At 40.9% G+C, this 17814-nt stretch overlaps 2 protein-coding genes and 1 non-coding gene across 13 annotated transcripts; 2 read left to right on the forward strand and 1 right to left on the reverse strand.

Annotated features, from left to right (window-relative positions):
* Nucleotides 1-959: 959 nt before the first annotated feature.
* Nucleotides 960-14517, reverse strand: st8sia5 (ST8 alpha-N-acetyl-neuraminide alpha-2,8-sialyltransferase 5). 11 transcript variants are annotated; one of them, XM_058048650.2, is made up of 9 exons: nt 13950-14517; nt 9968-10075; nt 9575-9670; nt 7273-7365; nt 6630-6788; nt 4220-4364; nt 4036-4148; nt 2614-2706; nt 960-2525 (listed from the first exon to the last, which is right to left on the reverse strand). In XM_058048650.2, exons 1-9 carry the CDS (start codon nt 14093-14095, stop codon nt 2063-2065), a joined length of 1416 nt encoding a protein of 471 aa, XP_057904633.2. In that variant the 5' UTR covers nt 14096-14517; the 3' UTR covers nt 960-2062. The 11 variants fall into 11 exon arrangements, with proteins under 11 accessions (XP_057904633.2, XP_057904641.2, XP_078650381.1 ...); XM_058048658.2 differs by having other exon boundaries at nt 6630-6716; nt 13950-14515; XM_078794255.1 differs by lacking the exon at nt 13950-14517 and adding an exon at nt 12043-13941 and having other exon boundaries at nt 9968-11886.
* Nucleotides 14518-15262: 745 nt separating this feature from the next.
* rpl37 (ribosomal protein L37) lies at nt 15263-17291 on the forward strand. Its single transcript, XM_058048718.2, has 4 exons — nt 15263-15416; nt 16039-16174; nt 16264-16348; nt 17184-17291. Exons 1-4 carry the CDS (start codon nt 15414-15416, stop codon nt 17251-17253), a joined length of 294 nt encoding a protein of 97 aa, XP_057904701.1. The 5' UTR covers nt 15263-15413; the 3' UTR covers nt 17254-17291.
* Nucleotides 16943-17027, forward strand: LOC144901214 (small nucleolar RNA SNORD72). Its single transcript, XR_013629361.1, has one exon. It is a non-coding gene; the product is annotated as a small nucleolar RNA SNORD72 (small nucleolar RNA).
* Nucleotides 17292-17814: the final 523 nt, after the last annotated feature.

The following is a 17814-nucleotide window of genomic DNA, read 5'->3' on the forward strand; positions in this document are numbered from 1 at the left end:
TAGCTCCTAGCCTGATTGGACATGCACAAGTGCATGCGATGCCTGATGACAAAATTAGAAAAAGTAAAACAGAGTAAGATAACACTGATTAAGTCTCTGCTGCATAATCTTTCTATTAACATTGCATGTCGTTGGCGGTTCAGCTGCACTCAACAAAGAGCCAAATCCTCCCATTAGACTTATTGCTGCCACCTGACACCTTATGGGCATCTCATCCAGGGGCAAGCTTGTTTCAGAGATATGAAAATAAACAATGACTGTCAACTAACAACACAGTTATCTCATTTATTTCATTCATTATGTTAAAAATGTAATATAATATAGCGTTGTCATATTCAGAAGTGTCTGACGCTCTTTTACAACTTTATTCTTACCTGAACACAAAAAACAACAGTGCAATTCCAACGCCATGTACGTATCTCCAACTCGCGACTCACTCTCTTCCGGCATCGGAACGACACTTCCTGATTGTCACGCGCGACCGGCAGGTGCTTTCAGAGATAAACCGAACATCACTAGAACGTCTTCATTGTTATGAGCGTTTGATCGTTCTAAATAAACACAGACGAATAAATATAAATATTTTTATCCTTCACTAAGGTGACTCTGACTACGAAAGTACAATTCACTGCATTAAAGTATTCGCGGAAATCCCAGCGACACACAAAACATACGAATTCAACTTAAATTACGTGGTGTTTTTGAACGCAACACCTAATTTCTCATCATAATATTCAAATGTTATGCTACTATTTAAGATACATTTTCAGACTTTTAGCTATATTTGTCGTTCATTTGGAGCTGTTAATACTGTACATAAAAATATATACAATTGTGTCCTTTTCGTTTATCTTGTTGTACAATAAAATGGGAAGATTTTACACATAGCTGTAAATGGTGATTAAATCAAATTCGTCATTCGTTTAAAAATTGCAATCAGCCATAATAATACAAGAGAGAAAAATCCAAACAGGTTTATTTACAAACACAATATTATACAGAGGCATTCAAAGTTAAGAAGCACTGTTATATTACCTTCGTTTATTACAGACTGGTCCCATTGTTTCACCTTCTGACAACAATAAGCGGTGCATGGAGCCAACATTTGGCGGTGCTCATTTAAATGCAAATTATACATTATGCTTTACATCAGTCTGTGGCAAAGTAAGAGCTGAAAAATTACATTTTTTTTTTAAATAAATCGCACTACACATTTGAGAATGTAACCTGAATGTTCATAGTCAAGCAAAGGTGAATTAACACTGTGGCAGTGAACTCCAGCGCCTCACAAAGCTGCAGCAACTGCTATCATCAGAGCATCTATACTAAGCCGCCAGCCATCTGCAACCACTGACGACAATCTGGTTAAGAAAAAAGGGTTTTTTGTGAGTGTAAACTTAATTCAGTGATCACTGAAGCAGGCACACACCAAGCTAGGTGGACATCATGCAGAGCGGCATGTGATTATGGAGTTTTACGACAAGAAGAAGTCGGGAGTGGACTCTTTAAAGAGGCTCCTTTGATTTGATTTGATTATAGATGAGGATTGCATATCAGATGGAGGGAGTGGCTATCATAAGGCAGCATGGCGTGAGATTTGATAAGCCAAACAATAAATAAAAAATAATAAAGGAATCCCTTTGTGCCTCTTTTCCATCGCCAGAGGACATTTTCAAACAGAAGTAAGGCCACTGGAAACAGGCCAGTTTATCCGTTTAAAATGTTCAAATAGATTACAAAAGTAGACAATTGGGTGCTGCTTTTTTTTATACATTTTTGAAATATGACAAGTTTCAGGCTTTGTTTGACACAAACGCCCAAAAGCTGCCATACCCGCAGAGTCGAGCGAGTAGAAAAGAACCAATCTGTACAGCAAAAAGCCACTAGAAAACGTTACGGAAACATCACCACCATCGGGAAGACCACGTGTCACACATGAAAAACATGAAAAAACTGACCAGAGGGCGAAAATTAGAAAAGAACACCACATCGAGTCAAAGAGAGCAACCTTCATCACGTGGTGGAATATATGTGAGGTGTGCACAGCAAGAAATGTGAGAGATCACGTGCAAGGCCCCGTGTGTACGTGCACGATACCGCGGGCGTGCATGTGAATGAAGTTGAAGATTTCGTGCGGCATGGCGTGGAAGCCCGGTCGCGGCTTGACGTTATCGTAGTAATGGTGAGTGATGAAGATGCCCGACGGGTTCATGGGGAAGGCCCAGAAGCCGTAGAGGTGCACTTCCTCGCACATCTCCAGGGCGGCGGTGACCAGCATCAGCCCGCTGCTGAGCCGCTTGGCCCGCACGCCCTGCACCGCCCAGAAGCGCTGCACGTTGAGCAGGTACTGCGGGTGGAAGAAGAACACCCCCCTCTGTGAGTCAAAGTCGTCCAGCATGTACTTGACCCGGAAGGACACATCCGTGTTGCGCGTGTTGTAGAAAGCGGGAAGGACCACCGAGGAGTTCTCGTAGTTCTGGAGGACGTCGTAAAAGGGCCGTCGCCATTTCTCCAGCTTCTGAAATCTGATTTGGGCATAAAGTGAAAAAGACAAACAGCTGAATAGGAAAAGTCATAGCTGATGAGGTTGGATTTCAGGATGATTTACGGTACCTTTCTGTAATAATGCTGGGATTTACCGTCACCAGATCCGTTTTAGTGCCGACATCAGCTGAATATTTCTCGCTGATGGGCGGTATGTTGCATCTATGGCAAAAAATGAAAATACCTCTCAAAATTAGACACTTTTCTGGACTCAAACTCCACAAGTATTGGACTGAAAACATTTCATTTCATTTCATTTCCATATAAAGCAATTATAGGTCTGCAGTTTCCATGATAGAACAGCTTGGACCAATAGACTTCAGTTGCGAAAGGAGCTAACGATAGCTGAATATGAGAGCTGACAAATGGGCTGACAGCAGGAGCCGGCAAAACGCCAGTTGTCAGCTTGAAATCAAACGCCTGCCATTCTTTCAAGGACTGAAAACTTTTAATTGGAAAAATGTGTTATCTTTGCAAACTGTGCACCATACACAGAAAGATAAAGCTTGGCAGTCAGTTGTGCAGTGCTCATGGAATGGGCAGATAAGGTAGTCAAATATTTTGACTGAAATATTTTGATGTCTTCGGACATCCAGTTTTGGTTTTGCCGTCTTTTAGAATGCACGGAACCATGCTATGTTCTGCCATCACAACACTACATTGTTGATTTATTTTAATATTTTAATAGGCCTATTTTGGGGGGGCTTCAGGGGGGATTTTTTATTGATTTTTAAAAAAATTTATTGATTTTTTTTTTACAAAAAAAAATCTCTGACAAATTTCATATAAATAAGGCAAAATCAGACTAATAAGTAAGCCAATAAGCAGGTTAATACTAGTAATAATCAGAAGAAGAAGAATGATGATAGTAATAATAATAGGCTAATTAATAATATAATAATGTTTTTTTGTTTTTTTTTTACAAAAAAAAATTATTTTGGGGGGGCTTCAGGGGGGATTTTTTATTGATTTTTAAAACATTTTATTGATTTTTTTTTACAAAAAAAAATCTCTGACAAAATTCATATAACAGGGCAAAAGTGGGTTCATAACAAGCCAATAAGCCTACTAGTAGTAGTTGGCTAGTATTTGTAGTTGGCTACTACTACTACTAGTAGTAGTAGTAATAAGAACCTCAGAACCTAGTGACGCCCCTGCAGTACACTTAATAACGTTGGTTACTGTTTACATTTTGAGACCAAAAATGCTGATGGGGACACCCACTATTTGGCCTCTCATCCACACGAGCCCGCAGATATCTGGCACAAAACTCTGGCCAAATTGTGGATTCAGGAAAAAATCTGGTCATGTGTTTGGGTATTGACGCAAATAACCGGAGTTATACGTTTCCAAACATCCCTGCCTGCGACAAAGTATGCCGTGACATCACACAAGCAAGGAAATGCCAAACAGGAAATGACACAAAAACAAAACTAGCAATCCACAAAACCTAATGAATGTGAGCACGAAAGGAATATTTTTTTTTGGTACCTGAACACAAAATCAGCTGAGTCAATTTCCTTTCCACAGTTGGTGTTCTTGATGATACCCCCATTTCCGATCACAGCACATTTTTTGTACTGGGATTTGGAATACGGCATATCCTGGAGGACACAAATAGGTATTGTGAAATCCGCATGCGTGAATTGTCCACAGCAGCCAGTAGCTCACTCACATCTGGGAACATCTTAAAAACCTCAGTGGTGATTGGAAGGATGCCACTGGTGTCCACCTCGTAGCGCAGCTTGGTCCCTGCAGGGGTGTTCCTCTTGGTGGTGAACAGGAAGGACGGAGCGTTACAGCAGCGAGACAGCGACATCCTGGAACAAACAAAGAATCCATTTAGCTAAACTGGACCAAGTTACGTGGCCCATGGGGGTGTCTATGCTTTTAGCCAAACAGTTATATGTGAGTAGGATGCATGTTTTTTTACATTAGCATTTAGAGAATGGGAGAAAGGACCAAAAAGGCTTTTAGATAAAATAAGTGCCGCCCTCTTAATCCCCTCGGAAAGCACTCAAAGGATTTTAGTTTGATGTAAAAATGTTTGCTTTTTGTGTAACCCACAGGCCACAGATGATATCAGACCGACCCTCATATCTACGTATACTGTACACAACATCTCATAAGAAGCAATATATGTATATGGGTTGTATTATAGGAAGGATCTTTGACTATTGGCTCTCCTGTTTAATAGACAATCCACGCTGGTGGTCAAGACAGATAGCTGAAAATGATATCCCAAAATGTAACCCCCTGAATAGGAACAATCAGACATAACTTGATGGTAATGGTAATGGTAATGGTAATGGTAATGGTAATGGTAATGGTAATGGTAATGGTTTAATTTCATTTGAACATGCATCAGATTCCAATTGAGTTTATCCCATAATCAGTTCCCAGTTCCACATATCCAAAAGGAGTAGGAAGAAGCAAAGCTTATTAAATCCTACTCCTCCATCTGGTACTTTCACAATCACTAACTGTTACATTTGATCACTTCCTGCCTTTCTGATGTATTTTTTTATTTATTTTATTTTACTATTGTATTATTATTATTATTTATTGGCTGGCGACCAGTCCAGGGAGTACCCTGCCTCTCACCCGAAGACAGCTGGGATAGGCTCCAGATAGGCTCCCTGCGACCCACGTGAGGATAATCGGAAGAAAATGAATAATTTAATTTAATTTAATTTAATTTAATTTAATTTAATTTAATTTAATTTAATTTAATTTAATTTAATTTAATTTAATTTAATTTAATTTAATTTAATTTAATTTAATTTAATTTCTACCGCTTTTTCCTCACAAGGGTGGCGGGGGTGCTGGAGCCTATCCCAGCTGTCTTTTGGGCGAGAGGCGGGGTACCCCCTGGACTGGTGGCCAGCCAATCACAGGGCACATATAGACAAACAACCATTCACACTCACATTCATACCTATGGACAATTTGGAGTGGCTAATTAACCTAGCATGTTTTTGGAATGTGGGAGGAAACCGGAGTACCCGGAGAAAACCCACGCATGCACGGGGAGAACATGCAAACTCCACACAGAGGTGGCCCAGGGTGGAATTGAACCCTTCTCCTAGCTGTGAGGTCTGCGCGCTAACCACTCGTCCGCCGTGCCGCCCTAATTTAATTTAATTTCTTTTTTTGACCCATACCAAAGTACGATGTGATATGAGCATCCAATGCCATAATGGGTACCATAGTAAGTGTCAATATAGTGATATAAATAGCACATCATGACTGGTTCCAAACTCTTCATCCTTTTTATTTAGCAAACATCAACTGCTTGTATTGTTTCTTGAATTGGCTCATCGTTATCGTTTGAGTTCCCCAGAAATGTATTTGTAAATGTACTTGACTTTTTCCATTGAATAGTGCATGAGAAACAGAACGGTATAGAACGGTATAGAAGAGAAAACTAAGCAAGCTCAGCTAGCTTTAGTGCGTGCGTTCATCTAAAATGCATGAGTTTCACACCAGTGATAGAGAAGTCAGTAAGAAATCGCTGAATTTGCAGATTTCCTAATGAAACATTTATTATACACAATAGCTCTCTCCGGCACAGGTAAGTGTGACATCATCATTCTTGCCATTCTCACTGCCATTATTCTATGGACGAGTCAGCAGCACCAGCTAGCAGAAATTCAAATGTAATCAAAGATATCTTTATGTTGTACTGAATGAATAAATGAATGAATTTGACTCGAAAGCTCACCAGGACGTGATGAGACTTTTACAACCAAGTATCACAACTTTTCCAGGAGAAGGAAAAACTGCATGTACTTCATACACAGATAAAAGGTAACTGTATTAAAACAAAAACATGATTGTCTATTTCTTGTTATCCTGTATGAAACTCAGAAAGAGTCAATACCACACCAGTGGACGAAACCAAAAGCGCATGCAGAGGTAGATTGAGCTGCTGGATGCTGGCTACTTATGATAGCTACAGCTTTTGTCGACCTCGCATCCGAGAGCAGTATTTTAAGAATTTACGAGGTGCCCTTTGACCTGCTATAAACTAGTACGCGTGAAATGTTTATTCTGCGCTCTGCTGTGATTGGGTTGGTGCTTACTTGAAGTTGCTTGCCTCCTCCTTGCTCTGCTCCCACTTACACACCTGCAGGTTCCGCCATCTCTCAAACAGATCAGAGGTTTTGACCCTGGCAGACAGGCAGAGAGACTTGTGGAATGAAGAAGGATACCCATGACCATGTATTTTCCGATTATTGTTTCTACAAGGGTAGTAAATTGACAAAAAAAACAACACAAAACAAGCGTTATAAAGACAACAACAGCAACAAAACAAAGGGTTGTGAATGTGGACGATCAGACTGAAGAACAACGTGGCTTTATCTAGCACGGCTGTAAATAGATTGTCCTTGAAGTGACATTTCCTGGGAGACGACTAAAGTGATTCTCTCTGGGAGGCCACTTCCAACTTCCAGGCAGAGCAGCTGCTGCTCTCTGGCTCGCTGCCCTTGGAACAATTGACTTGACGTTAAACCAGGAAGGATGCTACTCCATTTCAAGCGTCTCACTCTGTATAAGGAAATGTGTCATGGTGAGGCATTCAGTTCCTATTTTTGATGCATGACGTGGGGGAAAAAATGCCACAACGCTTGTCGTTTGGTCACAAAATTAGCATAAAAGTGAAGAGACGGCGAATTATAAAGTCCACACGCGACAAATCTCACAAGAATGGACAAGAAGACTTACATTGTCAAGACTTTGACATCCATAATCTCCTGCCTGAGCTCTTTGCATGTTGTCGAGTTGTACTCAAAAGGGCCCTCATAGTTTCCCAAATACCTGAAGGGGTAACACACAATTCACAGTCACCTCTGGAAAAAGCACTCTGAGAGAAAAATGAATCAGAAAAATAGAAATGTAAATAGATGGACAAAATAAAATATCATGGGAGAAGTCAGTATAGGAATATTCATTTATCTAAATGTATCTAAATACTAAAAATAACAATGAATGACATTAGCGCCGATGATACGAATCGCATTGGCTTTGCTGTCTCATTTTTGTTATTGCGTTATTTCATCCCAAGCACTCAAACTGGAGCGCATCTGACTGCATATTTGAGCATATGATAACATCTCCATTAACACGATAACAAATGTACACATATACATGTCTTTGGTGGGTAGTGGGGCCACATTTGATGAGAATGGTGTGATCGTCATATCAGGTCACGCCAATTCACACATTTGTGCACATGGATGCATCACACAACACCGTATTTACATGCAGACAGAGTGCAACCTGAACAAAATGTGTGTGAGGGGGTGTGTGTGCTTTTTTGGAGGTGAAGTTTAAAGGTAAGGATGTAGCTTAAATGACAAATAACGACATACTGTATACTCTGAAATGCTCCATTAAGACTCCTATTGCCAAAGTTCCACATTTTAGTGACTTATAAGAAATTAAGGAAAGCACGTCCGTGTTATTACCACTTGTGACCACAGATGTCACTGTTGTGCAGGTTTTTGTCTCCCTGTTATGGCTACAAGGTGTGTCAGAAAGGTTCCAGGACAATTGATGTGTGGGACATTCCCTGGTACGAACATCGCCATGCTAAAGGGATCTCCCTCCTCACCCCATTTAGACTGATTTTTCCCAAGCTAAAGGGGATCCATTTTGAGGAAGTGGCTATGGTGGATCCCGGAAAAGTCCTTCCGGGATTACAAGAAGGTGTAGCAGACCTGACTGGGACGGTGTGTTAGATTCCTTTTGTCACGCCAGTTCTGACACACCTCGTATACAATTCACACTAAAAAGTACCCTCTAATCAATTTCTGACCAAATTCAGCATACAATTTACTTAATAGTTTGTATGAATTCTCTGCCTTTGTTGATACTAATTGAAAGGAAATCAGTTTAGAAAACAAGAGCGCATGATGATGTTTCATTTCAAGGGAATGATACGGTGTCCTCCATGGGTATTGGAGCGGTCAGGCCAATTCCTTTATGTGTGCTATCGATGTAAAAACATTTAGGATTGACATCAAATGGCGAAAATTCACCCCTTAAATGTAGTCCACACAGGTCAAACCTATCATACCCAATCAAAGTGCAATAGGACACAATAGGACCAGTAATAAATGTAAATACCTGGAACATTTTTAAGTCAAGCCCAAATGTTTTCAGTCTAAAGCAAAAATAAAGGAATTGACCGCACTGTTCCGACACTTCTGGGGGACACTGTATACAATCTTACTGGTTAAAATGACATTTGCAGAACAGATTGCGGCTGGATGGGTGTCATAATGTGTCTGTGGTGGTCAATGAGTGTAAAAAAGAAGATGACAATAAAAGAACACATGGGGCAATACAACACAGGGATGCACAAAAGGAACACGATGCAGGAGGATATGGTCCAAATAAACAGTGAAACTGGTCGTCTACATCCACCTCTCTGAGCAGAGAGTCTTGAATAGAAGCCAATCGAATAGATTTCCTGGGATGAACTCAGCGGTATTACATGTGCAATGCTGGCTCAAGAACCAACCGTGTCGTTATCGGCATGTTCCTGTCTTGGTGTGAGAAAGAAAAGTTGATTTCAAACCAAAACAAAGAGGAAGGGGGGGGTTAAATCCAGGTCGCAAAAGAGAGACAATGCAGATGTGAAGAAGGGGAGATAGTTGGAGCAGGGAGACGTGTCCACACTATGTACATGGCATACACACAAGAGCTGTGCAGAACACGACACAAGGGTTGAGCAGGACAAGGCACTTGGAGATGGGTGCTAGATGGGACACGATGGGCGGCACGAGAAGAAGCCAGAACATCCACAGGAGACCGACCAGCTTCTGGAGGCGGAATGGGGGTTCGGTGGGAGATTTGGGGTCAAGGTGGACGGAATCAGACAACATGCAAGAAGAGCAAATCTGGAGTGCAACCACCACTGAAAAATAACATGAGACTTGTAATACCCTTCAGACCAATGACAAAGAAAGAGGCATTCTTGGGTTTCTGTCAATGTACTAAAAATGCCTTCAAACTGGCCTACCTGTGAGAGCGTTTGTTTTTCTTCTTAATATCGGCTAGGCAGGGTGTGACTATTACGGAGATCTGTGAATCTGGCTGAAAATTCTGACGGAAACATCTGTCAACATGCAGACAGGTTAAAAGTTAAATGTGTGACGTGGTCCTGCTCACTTGCTAGACCTGCAGACTTCATAACAGAGAAGGGAAGTCAATGAAAAAAAAAAAAACGATATATATCAGATGTTCATCTGAGGAGGCTGGTGGGCGAATGAGCGGCCCAGTCCACGCATGCAAAGGCTGGGTCGTCACTCGGGATGGCTGTGGAAAATGCGTCTATGTGTGGCCCTCTCACTATATAGCTCACTCTCTTTGTCTCAGAGGTGTTGTGCAGTCAGTTACGCTGGGAAAAAGGTACCTTTTCCTTCCATTTCTGGCAGGCTTCAGAGATCCGTCATCCGAGAAATTAACGGGACCGCTCCAATTTCCTGTCTCGTCCCCTTTGAGTCGGCTAAACTGTTGCGCACTAGTAAGAAAATGAGTCAGTTTATTTGGGATTTCTTGTCCGTGTCGTGCATAAAGAAAAATAAATAAATAAAAACACCCTAAGCTTTCACTCATAGCATAAACATGGCACACATTCACGCCGGATTTGGAGATTGAGCAGCTTGTTGCCTCAAGAAAGGACTCAAAGTAAAACACGTCACAATATCTTGTATTCTGGATGCTACAGTGGAGGCGGAGCTGATCGGCGTTGGGCTTTTTCGCTGATATCGGTCCATCCCGATCGATCGGAGCACCCCTAATTGACATGTACGTGTATTATATTAACTAATACTGCCTGCCACTCTACGTTACCCGCATAGATAAATGAAGCAGTAAATCAATAATCGATTTTGGACCAATTCAATGGAATTGATTCACCTGATGATTCCTCGCGCACGTTAATCAATGGCTGGGAATCACATGGTCTGCAGGACTTTTATCAAGTGACATATTGAGATTAAATACCAGGGGCGTCACTAGGTTCTGAGGAAAGGGGGGGCTTAGCCCCCTGAAGATGCACAGGATATGAATGAATGTAGTAGACATTCAAAAAAGTCACAAAAATTCAAAAATCCAAAAAACCAAATAAGGAATAAGAACCGGGATATAACTTTCCCACTTTTGGACAGATTTAGTAGAGATACTCAATTGTTTTAGGCCACCATTAAATGTACACAAGTACACACAATCTACACTGCAAAACCGCTGCTCAAGCTCAGCAACCATTCTGTCCAGTGGACAGAGATATAATAATCATGATTATATTTTTAATTAGCCTATTATTATTACTATCATCATTATTCTTCTTCTACTACTACTAATAGTAGTAGGCTAGTATTAACCTGCTTATTAGCCTGCTTTTGCACTATTATATTGAATTTGAAAAAAATATATAAAAAATAAATACATTTTTTTTTAGAGGGATTGAAGCCCCCCTAAAATAGGCCTAAAGACGCCACTGTTAAATACAATTTTTTATTTATTTATTTGCTTTTTGCCTTTGCAACCTCGTTAAATGAACACACACAGCAGGCATGAAGCCTTCCATTTCTCTGATGTCATTCACTGCTTCAGATAATGTCATTGATCATTTAGTCTGAACGTGTTTCTTGAAGGGAATTTAGCTGGGAATTTGTTGGAAAATGTGACATTTTGACCAACTATACTTAATATGCTCACTTACGCCATCTTTTTGTTTTTTTAATGGCCCTAACTAAATTAAAACATTTCTTCCAAGCCAATTAATCAAGTTTTACACCAAGTACACATGTGACAGAGGCTTCTGCACGTATTCATGGGAAACATGCTCCCGTGAGTGTTCAGTGGGCGTTTGATGTATGCATTATCGTCCTTTAGCGAGAACATTTCCCTCCGCTTGACCACTTAAGCATCCCAGCAGCTCACAACAAATCACGTTAAATCAGCGTCGTACGTCCAAGCAAAGTCAGTGACGTACTGTATGTTGGGACCGGATCAATTCCCATCTTGTGGCAAACGCTGTTCAATCTCTTGTGGCTCCCTCACAAACACACAGATCAATCAAGCATCCTGAATACAAACAATGCCAGGCCAATCATCTCCCGCTGACTTGGTTATAAAAACAGTCTGGACAGAAATGTGAGCGCAGACAAACAATAGTCCGCCACAGTTGGGCTGCAGCGCTTATTATGTTTGCCATCCTGGCCTTGGGCAACATTAATGGGACTTGAGAGCAGGATGAATACACTTAAGAGTACTCTAATGCTGGTTTATTGACTCCTGGAGTGTGTTTACCATACCCAGAGACACTTCCTGTGATGGCAAAGCGCTCCTGGCATTGCCCCTGCTATCACATTACAGAATTTGGTCATGTAAAGAATTGTGTTTATGGCATCATAGCTTCTTTTTTATACTTTTTAAAAGTGTTTAAAGGTGTAATAATTTTGAATGGAATACACTAATTGAAACATTTGTGCGTTCTAAAGATATCAAAATAGATAAAAAAAATAAGAGGCAGCTCATTAATGCATGCAGTGGAACACACCTATTCCGCTTACAAAGCTCACTATCAAAACCTCCAACAAGACTTTCTGGTTTTATATACATCTTATGACTATGTAGTAACAGGTACATTCACGATAGCATGTAATACATGCAGTATTGTGTTGTACTTTGGTCATTTTAAGCATTGCTGTAACGTCCTTCCTAGACGCATTGATTTCACATTGCTACATAGAAAGATATGGTATTGGTACATACAGTATATGGTATAGTATATATATATGGTATATTTTGACAAAAACCGATATGGCGATATTGTCCAATTCTCAATTTCCGATACCAATATGTTTAACATGACTTTAATTGGTGTCTTCGTCTGAATTGAAATCCTAAAATTAAATAAAATGAAATAACTTTAGCACGGTATTCAAATTAACAACATGAATCCTTTTGTAATGTGCTACAAAAGACCGAGGATTAACTTTGAAGTGTCATTTAAGTGCTTGAATTTGATTTTGGAAAAGCTGTTCAAAACTGGATTGTTAATGAATATGATGCCGTTGTGTTTCTGCGCTGCCCCTTTACACAATTATACAGGACAAAAACACACCTGAGGAGGCCAGGAGAAGACCAATGGATCTGGATCACATGACACCATTATCTCAAGGGTCGGATCCAAGGCCAAATTTTAATAAGTTCATATCTCACTTTGACCTCATGGCCTTCGCCGTCACATCATCTTGACAGCCTAGTGGCAGTAGATGATGACTTTGGATCTCTCTCACACACACACACACACACACACTGGCCCTCAAGTGTGTGCAGACAGACTGTAGCAAAATGGCCGCCGCTGAGCCCATTTGTTGTCAGCCACCCGTCACCCCCCACCTCCTTCCTCCGCTTTGTCTCACGGGCCCAGCGCCACAAGTATCGTGCAGGGATGTTGCCGGAATTCATGAATCTCACCATTAGAGAGGTTACGGATGCCATGAATCCATCTTAGACCAGACTGTGGGGTTGGAGGGGGAGTGGCAGTGGGGAGGGGCTTTAACTGCGGTGGTGGTGAGGAGGGGGGCGGGGGAGGGCGTCTAAGACTGCAGCACATTATGTTTGCTTTTTGTAAACATACATGAGCTGTCATCGATATTAGGGATGCGGAGTCGTGGCTTTTAACCCCCTTTTGTTTGGAGTGGGGTGTTACTCGGGTCTCAAAAAACCCTCAAACACCCCGGCTTCTCAACATCTGCTCGTCTCGTACTGGCATTTGTGTCCAAATTTAAAAAAAAGAAGTGTTTCAGAGTAGTAAAGGTGAGAGTTTAAATGCTAAAAGCCAGGTACAGGATATTGTGTTTCTACTTCTGCAGAGGTGTGGCTCTGCAGTGGCCGAAAAGTCATTCATTTTACAGATAACATGAAAAATAAACACAATATTTCACATACTGCTTATTTCAAATCATGATTGCTATATATTAAATCACAGTCACAGTGAGTGAGTGAGTGTGTCACCTCTGTAAGATGTAGGCTACCACCAGTCAAGAAGGCTTCAACTCAAGAAGAATAACAAATAAATAAATCAAGGGAAAAATACATCACCATACACAGCTGGAGCGCGTGTGTATGATATGGATGTGATGCTTTATCATCGTCAAAAGAAACCCAATGGAGTTTGTTTTTATGCCACAGGAAGGGGGAGAAGATGGATGGTTAATTGCTATTGTCCTCTCCAGCCATTAAAGCCCGTTTCCCCCCCTGAAGAAAAGATCCATTAAACATTCAAGGTTTCAGAAACCGACACAACCTCTATGAAAGGCATGCTTGAATTACAAATCACTGCAAATGTGTCTCTAAAATGATGAAAGACAAACAATACTTACCTCTTAATGTAGTTTTTCCCATAGAGAATCTGTTGCAACAGTGTTACCAGTCCGAATGCGCAAATGAATATGAAACAAAGGGACCTATTGCCTAGGATGTCTTTACCCGACGATGGGTCGGTGTAGCCGATTCTGCGGCGCAGCATCCGGGGATGGCGTTGACACCCGGGTCGGTGTCTCTCTCCGCTGCTGCATTCAGGACCGGGAGCGCAGGTGTCTTGGCCCGATAGGACCGGACATCGTCCATCACCTTCCTAGCGGGATACTTGCATCATCACACGGATGGAGATTTGTAATATTACATATGAGAGAGCTGATAGGAAGATACCCCGGAGGGATTATTATGGGATGTGACGCGACGAGGGAGGGGAGACAGATCTCGCAAAAATAACGCAGGGATAAAAAAAAAAAAAAAGAGTGAAATCAACGGTTTGTGGTTTCAAATTATATCACCCAAACGCGGTGTTTCTGGGCTTAAAATGAAGTTACGCCTTTATAGAAAACGCGCACACGCCCTCTGCTTCATCTCCAAACTGAGCTATGCTGCGTGACTGCAATCTTGAAAGGAGGGTGCGCCTGTTTCTCTCGGTATAGCCACCAGAGGGCGCCCCACCCTTCATTCATGTGTTCTTTATATAGCAAATACTCCAAGGTCACAGACTCACAGTCTGCTTTTTTTCAAGGGTGACATAAACAGTAGTAACACCTAGCTTGTTTGTGTCATTGAATGGTATATGCTGTATAAAAGTCCCTGCAGTAATGACATTACATATGTGCACTAATCTAATCTTGTGAAGTGTATTACTTGTATATTTATCAGTCCCATATGATACTATTTTTTTCCATACTAGCGTATTCAAAGTGGGTTGGAAAAAATCTATTTCAGTTTAAACTTACTTTTACCAAGCCTTGCTGGGAACACTCCATTCTGTGTGTCTGTGGCTTTAATACTAATGAGTTGTGTTTGTTCACAAACTGTGAGTCTACAATCAGCAGTACTGTCTATATGTATGTCGTGGACACTGGATGTGTTGCGAATACACAACTCAAATAACCACAGCAATTATGTTACTCTGAAAAATGTCTTTCTAAAGGCTTTCATGAAGACCTCCTCTAATACACACCTTACTCCTCGTCGTTAAATTAGTTTTTTGGACTGTCTTTATCTTGTCTTGCTAGTTCAAAACAATCCAACACAGCCTTTAGCTAAACATTAAATCAATTTAAGCCATTCAAAAATAAACATACATATTAGAATCGATGTTCCCCACTTTTGACATTGTTACATTTAGTCGTGATTATTTTAATGAAATTATTTTTACGTTATTTGTAAACAAACAAAGTAAAACCTTACGCTTTGGGAACGGGGTCCCTTTTCAATGTTACACAGGAAGTAGCACGGATGTAATTTGATGGGACGCAAGCCTCTTTTCCGGTCTCTTTTCCCTCGGCCACTGTACCAGAATGGTAAGCTGCAATGCTGTTGTGTTGAAATCCTTCGACATCCTAGAAATGTGACATTCATCTCCCACAGATCACGTTTATCTTGCAAACGGCAAAGCTCAGCTACTGTTCTGTTCACGTATTGTTGCAATATAAATTTAAATTTGACAGGTATAATGCTTATTCTGTAGTGGCTAGCCGGCTGGTAGCCTTTCCGTACCAGAGACGTCACCACCACACTGCCTCATTTAACTGAATAAAGTACTTTGTGGTAATGTTAAGATGTACATTGTATATTTAATAGTAGGACTGGTACCGTCGCCGCTGTACAGTGGATTTCATTCAAGTAGTAGTTTTAGCATTGGCTAGCGGTGTTAGCTAGCAACAGCTTGAAGTAGCTTGAGTTTAATGAACGTATGCTTGTAGCATTACGAAGATGTGTAGCGACAATGTAACATGTTAAAATGGCAGAAACACATTTCAGTATAGAAGTCTTGTCAATGATGTCCTTATGTCTGAACCAATGATAGCTTATGATTCCATCATTTTGGAAAAGCTGAGACAAGACTACCATTGCTTTGGAGTATGTTACTTTTTGTGGTCAATCACCCCTGATGGATTACATCTTATGTATTTTTTTTTCCAGACGAAGGGAACATCATCTTTCGGTAAACGCAGGAACAAGACGCACACCTTGTGCCGTCGTTGTGGCTCCAAAGCTTACCATCTGCAGAAGTCGTCCTGCGGCAAGTGTGGCTACCCCGAGAAGCGCAAGAGAAAGTGTAAGTTGCCTTCTTTTGCACAGAGGCTTGCATAACTTATTTTAGGACACGTACGGAAGCTCAGATTTTGACATGTTTTTTTTTTTTAGACAACTGGAGCGCTAAGGCCAAGAGGAGGAACACCACTGGTACTGGCCGTCTGAGACACCTGAAGGTGGTCTACCGTCGCTTCAGGTAAGATCTGAATAAGTTTAACTGCTTTCGTCCATGCTGTAACACAGCACCTGTTGAAATATTGTGCATACATTCATGCTGTCTTGTTGCCGCATTTAAATGAGATTAAATTATATTTTGGCAATAGAATTAGTCTATACAGTGACACTGCCTTGACAGCTACTTATGCTACAAACAATGCTGTACACCAGTTAACAGATGCCTCCCTTTGACTCGCAGTCAGGAAATAACGAGTGGAACACTAGTTGGCTAAAATAACCTTTCTTTAGGACTGATGCATCACACCACATATTTCCTTCACAGCACACATGGCATCTGTAAAGGTGACGTTGATTTCTGAGTGTGCTGCTCTGCAGTGCAGAACATTCCAAAGCAAAAGCTGTCAAACATTTTGTAACAAAGCATTTCTCTGTATACTGCCAGCTGCCTTTTGAATACTTGAATCTCTCTGCCAAATGGTAAAATTCTGTAATTTTTTTCCTGAAAACCAACAAGAAGCTGTTAAATAGCTGTGGTCAGACGACCTTCCTGAACACAACCTTGCTTTATTTTCTTATTCAATACTTTATTGTGGCAGCTACGACTTGCGAGCACCGCTTGCCATTGATGAACACAAATATAACCCAAATGTCTGAACAAATGACTTGAGAGTGATTATCTTGTTTTTCTGAGGCAAGTGTTGCGTAGCGAGTTGGTGCCTCTGATGGCCCCATTCTTTTCATTTAGTCCTGTCTGAAATGTTAACCAGAATCATAGAAGGATGTAGATTAACAAAAAGCCTTTCACATCATGGTGAATGAATGTCTCTTAACATTGTTTCCACCTAATTTTCCAGAAATGGTTTCCGGGAAGGCACCACCCCCAAGCCCAGACGTGCTGCAGTGGCCGCCTCAAGCTCCTCCTAAATGACACATTTTTGTTTAAATAAATGTGATGAACACAATCGGATGTTTGTCTTGTCAATGCAATGCAAAATGTAACATTTTAATTGAAAGCTGCTTGGTTTACCTTTTTGTAGTTTTATAGTGAAGCATGTTCACATACAGATACAATAAAAGGTATTTTTAATACTGTACTTTGGATTTGTAAGACTTTTATAGTAACATCCTACAAATCAATGTTCAAGCTTGTTTACATTAGGAAGACCATTTGGTACAGGCACAAAACTTCCCCGTCTCCCCCTCCTCAAAGCTTAGTTACTACTTGACATCCTCAACAAAAATATCCAAATATTTGGACATTTTTCCCTGACCACATGAGCCAAAATGTGTAATTCTCATGGTTTCAGCTGGGAAACTATAATGTGGGTCTTCATAGTGAGGATAAACAGTTGTTTTGTTAGCTTTTAGACACTGAATTATTACATTCTTGCTGCAAACTCCTAACTTGTCTCTGGGTTCACCTGCCAAACTGCTGTTACGTTCAAGACTGCAAAAATATACAATATTGTGTCTTCCCGTCTGTTG

Source organism: Doryrhamphus excisus, linkage group LG10 (genome assembly GCF_037039965.1).
Source record: "Doryrhamphus excisus strain RoL-2023G ecotype Guam linkage group LG10, RoL_Dexc_Guam_v1.1, whole genome shotgun sequence".
Classification (NCBI taxonomy): Eukaryota; Metazoa; Chordata; class Actinopteri; order Syngnathiformes; family Syngnathidae; genus Doryrhamphus; species Doryrhamphus excisus.

Excerpts from the sequence above, each read along its gene's own strand:
- st8sia5 (XM_078794255.1), bottom strand. The coding sequence starts at position 10,362 with ATGTCAATTAGGGGTGCTCCGATCGATCGGGATGGACCGATATCAGCG. Across the intron at positions 9,671-9,967 it reads GCCAGAAATGGAAGGAAAAG|ATGTTTCCGTCAGAATTTTC; the intron begins GTACCTTTTTCC and ends GCATGTTGACAG. Across the intron at positions 4,365-6,629 it reads GAGGAGGCAAGCAACTTCAA|GATGTCGCTGTCTCGCTGCT; the intron begins GTAAGCACCAAC and ends TGTTTGTTCCAG.
- rpl37 (XM_058048718.2), top strand. Across the intron at positions 16,175-16,263 it reads CGAGAAGCGCAAGAGAAAGT|ACAACTGGAGCGCTAAGGCC; the intron begins GTAAGTTGCCTT and ends TTTTTTTTTTAG. Across the intron at positions 16,349-17,183 it reads GTGGTCTACCGTCGCTTCAG|AAATGGTTTCCGGGAAGGCA; the intron begins GTAAGATCTGAA and ends CTAATTTTCCAG.